General features: G+C 43.3%; 1 protein-coding gene across 1 annotated transcript in view; it reads right to left on the reverse strand.

Moving 5' to 3' along the window:
* Nucleotides 1-4422, reverse strand: part of pappa2 (pappalysin 2) — an 80103-nt gene extending 75681 nt beyond the window's left edge. Inside the window, exon 1 of the mRNA XM_035421145.1 lies at nucleotides 1558-4422. Within this exon, the coding sequence (XP_035277036.1) occupies nucleotides 1558-2527 (970 nt within the window). The 5' untranslated portion in view covers nucleotides 2528-4422. The remainder of the gene's footprint in view (nucleotides 1-1557) is intronic.
* Nucleotides 4423-7870: the final 3448 nt, after the last annotated feature.

Below are 7870 nucleotides of genomic sequence, written 5' to 3' on the forward strand. Positions count from 1 at the left end.
GAGGTGTGTTATAGAAAGACCCATTATGTGTATCTGTTTTAAGAGAGTTGTGTCAACCCTACCACTGGTCCTGGAGCAACACCACCACGCGCTTTTCCCCAACCGCAAACCACCACGACAGTGCTTTCAAGCCGAAGGAACAGGAACAAGCCTTCCTCGTCATCGTCATCCAGACTGACGTCGCGCCGCGAACCGCGACGTTCCCGCCACGAACGCGTCCGCGAATCGGAGCCCCTCGGTTCTGTCTGAGGACGACGAGGGCGAGGCCCCCCCCCGGAACGTCCGAAAACGCCGCGCGCGGAACTGAGAGGATCCAGGTGCCGACCGCCCGGCTCCGTCCCGACCCCGGCCCTCTCGCTCCCTCATCGTTTGCGCCTCGTAAACGTTTATCGCCCCGCGGTATCCCTCCCGCTGCTTTCGAAGACTTTCTCCCCGCAGGTGTAGCACCTTCAGGACAGCGAAATCCTGCCGTAAAATCCACCTCTGGAGGATTTCACACCGTGACCGACTTTTATATAAGAGTCGTTGGCGGACGTTGGCTTTGGTAGCCAGCGGCGAAACCAGCTGGAAACGCTTCTTCCTAAAATGTTCTCGTGCTGCTTTCAGCCCGGGAATCTGGTCAAGCTATGCCTGCGCAGACCGTGGCGGTATCTGACTTCCTTTGAGTTACGAGATACAGAGATCTCATCCCTAAAGTTGCATGAACAAGACCGTAGCAGGGTCTTTCAGTGACAAGTGCACTGAAGACAAAAAAACAAGCATCAAGAAGCATTGTAAAGTCCCAAATGCGTTATATATACAAAGAGGAAGCACATTTTAACAGTCATTTCCTTTGTTTAACTACGACAATTTCACCAGCGGCAGATCCTCCCCTCTTCAAAGGTGGCATTTTTACTACTAATTTAATGAAAGTGCTAACTAAGCACCATGGCAGCTGACAGAATGCTAGCTAGAACAGCAAAGTGGTTGCAGGAGGGTGAAAGATGATGTCATCATATTTTCAGCCAATGAGATATTAAACTGCAGCACAGCTAGCCAGCAGATAACAGTTAGCATGATGATCTCGGGGAAAAAAGGCGAAAAGCAAACGCTAACCAAAAGAGATCGAATACATGATATGATAAAATATTATTGAGGTTTTTTCACATTCATACAACTATATATGATTCTTACAATGCTTAAGCAACAGAGAAACCACCTCAAAAGATCTCCAACAAATTACATAATTCAATATATAACTAATATTTCATATAATATTAATTTTTAATTGAATATTTTATTTAATATATGAAACTACGATTGCTTTAACTGACTGATCAAAACCCAAAAGCTGAGAGCAGATTCATTCACGAGCCATGTGTCGCCAAGTTTTGGAAGAGATAAAAATAAGTGAGAAAGGGCATTAGCACGCACGGGTGTGCATCTGCATATACGAATGCATTTATGCGTGGCGTGTGTCTGTGTGTGTGTGAGAGAGAGAGAGAGCGAGAGAGTGGAAGAGAGACAGAATAAAACACTATAAATGGAGAAGGGGGTGGCGGTTTAGGGGTCACTCACCCGCTATGATGGCCGGGTTGCTCTGGCCGCCCTCCGGCTTGACCCACAGCTCGGCGCTGAACTGGGCGCGGGGCAGCTCGGCGCCCCCCCCCGGCCACGCTCTCAGCTGCTCCCTCTGCCCGTTAAAGTACATGGAGGTCATCCACTCGGGCGGGACGTCCCGGGTCCCCGAAGCCCACGGCTCCCTGGCGGGGCCGCCGAGCCCCTCCTGCTCCCCCGAGTAGTTCCCCTCGCTCTCGGCCGAGTAGTCCGCGGGCCGGGACTCCTCGTGGCTCCCGCGGGACGCCCCCGCGGCGTCCTCGGGGGCGTCCTCCTCCTCCTCCTCCTCCTCCGGCTTCTCCTCCCCGAGAGCCTCCACCAGGCTGCGCGGGGTCCTGGAGCGGCCGGACGGGCGGTCTTTTTTCGGCTGCTGCCTCCACCCTTCCCCGCGCTGCGGCGTGGCGTGCGCATTTTCGGGGGAGTCGCTGGTCTCCGCTGTCTTGTCTCCGCTTGAGCCCCCCTCTCCCCCCGCTTTGCGAGCCCCCTCGCTTAAACGAGGCAGTTCAGCCTCCGGTGCCCCCGGAGTCTCCGAACGGCTTTTTTCGGGATCACCCCAAGGGCTCACCCCATTGAGTCTCGCCTTGCTGATGCTCCAAGGACTATGTGCCCCGTTCTGCAGTATCTGGGCATCGGCACTGTGTTTGGTGTCTGAGATGCACCCTCCAGGACAAGCGTACCTTTCGTGGTTGAAATCCGTCGGCCTCGTGTGTCTCCTCGAAGCAGCCCCTAGGGGGTGCTGTCGAGCCACCGAACGAGCCTGTCTGGTCCAACTAGCGGACCTACACTTTTCATTCGCTAAAGAGGCTTGGATACTGTCTGCTTTCCGAGCCAGGGCCCGTTTGTACCTTTGGACATGATCTGACTGAGCAGAGTTTAGCAGCCATGTGTTCATTATTACCAAGACAACAACCAGTAGTCTAATACACATCATTTTATTTCCCGTAAACTTTATTAAATTGCTGTGTGTAGAATTACGTCACTTATGAAACCCGCTCCCTCCGGGACCGGGACGAATGAATACACTATAGCAGCAAAATCAGATAGAATGAGTTCGGTGTTCCTGATGTTTCACATTGTGGTTGTGCGATTAGGAAAACGCGATACAATCGATGTAGTCTTTTATTGTTTGCTTTATTTTTGCTTATGTCTTCATTTTACGCGTCATTTGGGTGTTTGGGAATCTCAATAATTTTGATGAACGGATAGGTTGTCTTTAAATGTTAGAAAAAAAAACTACCAGTAGTATGTTACCTATTGTACAAAAAGTAATTAATTTCTCTCCTGAAAATCAACGCTGTTTCAATTGAGCATATCCTTTCTTTAGTGTTAAGTCAATAAGCAGCCAATGACCACTGTATTAAAAGCTGAAATCGAAAAATATATTAGGCTTCCCATTGCTATTCACACTTTTTGTTATCAGAAGTTAGATTTTGTATACCAAGACGATTCGTCGCGCGCACACTTCAGCACTTGCACCTTGTTTTTGTCTCAGCTTCCCGGACTACGAGGAACTGCGAAATAAAACCAGGCATTGCACTGAGGGCGAGAGAGAGAGGGAATACTCCTTACGATGTTACCTTTTTTTGCGCAGCCACCGAACTTGATGTCCTCTTTAATAGGGTCTCACCGAATGGTTCTCAACACTCCTAGTAGTTATTCTTGTCCGTACTTTTTTGTGTCTGCTCTGGTCAAAAGAAAAGAAATCCTCGCGAAGACGCAAGCCTACTTCAGCGCGCGTCTCATCATCACAGCCTCCCGGGCGCGCATCACCTCAATTCGCCTCGCGGACCTCAAAGCAAACCTGCTGCAGTTCGACTCGACCAATATGTAAACAGCACTTGTCTCCACTAACTTATGACAGCAATCAATAATACAACTATGCATTGCCCACCCACATTGGAATACATTAAAGTATTTAAACGACTTTTATAGCAAAATCAATACCGCAAAATTGCAGCCGTAGCTTTATGTGGGGATTTAAAAAAAAAACTTTTCGGTATCCTTGTAACGCTCCAGGTTATGAATGATATTCGTAGATGGTTGTAAGAAATGATGCTCTCACTGGGTTGTTCGCCAAAGCGCATTAGCTCGAGGTTATTTAAGGTCTCGCTCATTCACTGTTTCTTGATCCACAATGCATGTACATCCGCTGTAAAAGTAGGGAAAACATTCAAACAAAAGTCAATTATCATTTACAATATTCCTTTTTACAGGTGATAACGAGATATATCCTACTTCAGATCTTATTATTGCACTTTAAAAGTTTCAGGAAAACGAATGTTTTATTGTCAGTGAGCTGATACATGTCCAGGTGTGAAATAATAAAAATACAATATAAAAAACTACCACCTCTAGAAATGATACTTTTAAAAATGTATCCTGATTTAGAATATTTTTTTAAGTCCAAAAAATTGATCTCTTCGTATCCCAATGTAACATTTCATGGTAGGCTATGTTGAAAATCGAATAAAATAACTTGAATGCCGGTTCTGTGAACTTACAACAGATAATAGTTAATAATTCAGATCATCCTCAGACTGCGATAACTCCCGAGCCTTTCCGTTTGACACTATTCGTATTTATGGCAACGTTATCCAACTTGCTTTTCGCGCTTTGCCCTTCCTTAGATTTTCTTGAAGATCAAACTAAGGCGCTGAAACGTTTTATCTGTTTCCCTCACACTGACATCACAAACCCAACCCCTGCACAGACGTTATTAAGGGAACCTCGTTCGGCTCCCCTGCTCCGCTACCCCTTCCTCGCCTTCTGTATTCGCCCTCGGTTTGTTCTACTGCATATTATCGGCACCTTCGGCGCTATTCCTGCTTCTCGGTCGACACACATCTGTTCTACATGTGTCGAAGAAGAGCGATAGCTCGCTGAAAGACCATCTGTCAACGTAAATAAATTTATAAGAACTCCCCGTACTATACCAATATTTAATCTTATAATTATTTTTTTTGAGAGACATGGCATACTCTTCTTTTTTTTTTCTTTTTCTTTTTTGTCCTGGCAGCTACCAAAACTCCCGGGACATTACATATTAGAATAGCACTCTTCCCGCGCAAAGTGCTTTGGCTTATGTAAGCAAACAGGTTACAAAGAAACTCATCTCAGCAGTCACGGTCATACTGACAAATATATTCAGTTTGGGAAATGTCTACTTTTCTGAATCCTCGTGAATAAAACGGATACATTGAAGCCTAATGAATCTAAAGCTCGAAAATAATTGCATACCTATTTGCACTATAGCTTACATTACCAGCCCACAGCTCATTGTTTGCTAAATCAAGGTGACGGTGCTTTTTACGTTGACTCCGATGAATGTTCTGGAAGTGGATCCCACGACGAAAATACAAGCGCAAATCATGTCTGGTTCTGAAAACCTGATCCTTGCCAGAAACCCGTGTATTATTTAACACTTAAACATGAATGCAGTCTTTTGCAGATGTTTCCTGAAAGGTATACAGGCATATAAATATGTCTGAATAAAGAGGGATACCTCCGCTTAGAGCATACCTCTCCAGTCCAGAACTAGACGAACCATAGAAGATTACTTCCTTCCTATCACTCACGTCATAAGTGAGTGTCTGTCTGGCATTGTGCCTAGGAAAGAATATGGGGGGGGGGGGGGGGGGGGGGGGTTCAGAAATAGTATTTATTTATGTATTTATTTGTAGCTACTGTAATTGTAAAGTTACTGGAGAAACTCTGCTGACATTTCATGAAGCCTTTTGAGTGTAGGCTACAATGTACAATATTTACCGTACAAAATTACAGTATCCAAATACAGTATTCTGTGTCAAATGGCTTGTTCAGCAAGCTTGGGTAAGCACGGGGAGTGACGTTTAGAATAAGTATTTTAGCATATGATAATATTCTGAGTATGAAATAAATTTATAAATTAATCTTAAGGAAAGTTTGAAATGTGTATAGCAAGATATTTAGAGGAAAAGAATATTAAATTGAACACTTCAGCTAAAAGTGCAAACCTCAGAGTTTAACCCAGAAGCCTGTTTCATGTCAAAGGGAAAGTGTCTGGTATCACAGTCAACAGTGTTATGTTCTAGGAATGGTTGGTTGGTGTAGAACAGAAGACATGGTATAGTATGTTATACATGTGGTATATATGGATGAGCTGCATCATTCAGGTTGTTAATAATGTGCACGAGGAAAAGCAGAATAGCTAATTGAATGAGATGTACGTCAAGCAGGCAAGCGTTAAAACATCACAGACGTTACACCTTGCACTAAGGGTGTTAGAGCATGACATATAAAAGAATAAAGACTACAGAAGGTTTCTGAAGCTCCTGTATGTTGTCAGATGTTCAGAGGCTCTGCTAAAAGTACTGAAATGTGTTGTTTGGAAAAATATGTTCCCCGTATGCTCAATGTTTAGAAAACACGCTGTAGCAAAGGGCACATGTATTTATTTATTGCCATTATGTTACCGTGAAATGAAAAGCCTAATCAACTATTAAAAGCTGTATGAAATAACCCAGTGCTTTTACCATATCGTTGAAAGCTTGTGGAGCAATTCATATTTAATGATCTGGGTTCAGCCATTGTTAGTTTGCTGCAGGGATTAGAGGCAGATGAAACAGATGTGCTGTATGGAGCTAATGATCATGTATGAACTGCATATTAGACAAAGTGCAGGACTGCAGTAATCTCATAAATGGCTTAAATGTAAAACCTTTTACATGAGCAGGGCAGTCGGCCTTACCGGCTAATATGATGTTTTTCTTTCTGTAAAGGAGAGCTTTTAAAAACAGAGTCAATTAGGAGGCTGACAGTAATGCCTCTCAATTTGTGCGGAAGTCTTGGACATGGACAAATCTTAGCGATCTTCGAGCAGATTGTGATTGTTTAAATAACAATAATAAAACACAGATGTCCTGTCCTTCACAAAACAGAGAGTACAGACCTTTCGAAAGAGATCTTAATATTCAAATATCAACCCACCTTTAATTGCTAACGTGATTCCATTCATTAAGGCACCCAGAGAGACACTTGTGTTTCTGCTGAACTCTTGTAACGTAAAAAAATGAACATAAATGGAACTGATAAATCGTGTAAAAATGATTAAACCTAATCATATCACAGTTTTTCATGGTATTCTCTGTAGTTATAAATCACAATACAAATAACAAATACCTTCTAAACAACATATTAATGTCAAAAAAATAAACCAATTCATATGAATATCCCTCAGTGATGACATCAGTCCTATAAAACTCCTTAAAAAAACTTCTTTTAAAAACATTCACAGTCTAGAAATAACAATGTTTTTGCTTATTGCTTACCGCTATTTATATAGCACTTATCATGCAATGGAAGAGGTAAGTATTTGCCTGATGAATGGTCATATCACCTTCAGCCAGACCAGTTTATCTAATTCTCCTGGGTAATGCCAGGATTGCTTCATCTTTTATCTTTGTCTCTCAGAAAAGGAAGCACAGATTATAAATTGCAGTGGTATACGCCTGGATTTACAAGACAGTTGTGTTGCACAACTGCACTTTTTGTACGTCGCTTTGGATAAAAGCGTCTGCCAAATGAATGTAATGTAATGTAATGTAATGCATTACGTCTGTATGAGGTGAGGTGTTCATGCTTATCTTTAGCTTTAAATGACATTTTCAAAACTTTGGTCTTTGATGTGACCATAGGGGGGAAAAAAATAGTATAGATATACTGTAGATGCAAATGTGTGTGTTGAGGGTAAGTGTAAGAAAGCACCATCACAGAATTTCTTGTTGCTAGTTACCAGTACATTATTTAGAATAACACAACAATATAACGATAGCATGATCAGTGTTAATGACGGAATCTCATTCACCTGCTTCTGTCTCACTGGGTTTCATTCTTAACCAGTCACTTAAAATCCGAATAATTGACGGGGGCCAAATAGAGTCCATAATATTCTGGTGTGGGGCTGTGTAGAGACCTTTTGACGAGCAGCACTAGGTGCTCAAAGTGAGAAATGGGCACACATGGAGAAAACACCCAGTTATTTCACAGAATATAGTTTATCAAAATGAATCAATGACAACGAATGACAGCGACAAAAATAATGCATAAATATTAATTATTAAAATCAAATCTAAGGGGCACGTTGAGCGCTTGGAGGCAGAAGGGGCAGGTGCCCCAGCACCCAGAGCCCCTCCTCTGCGCCCACCTGTTCTGGTGGCATTTCACAGCTCAGCCAAGGTGCGTGAAAAGCAAAGAACTGGCTCAAGATGCACTGAATTTCATTCATTCCTGGAAAGAA

The sequence above is a fragment of the Anguilla anguilla genome, chromosome 6 (genome assembly GCF_013347855.1).
Source record: "Anguilla anguilla isolate fAngAng1 chromosome 6, fAngAng1.pri, whole genome shotgun sequence".
Classification (NCBI taxonomy): domain Eukaryota; kingdom Metazoa; phylum Chordata; class Actinopteri; order Anguilliformes; family Anguillidae; genus Anguilla; species Anguilla anguilla.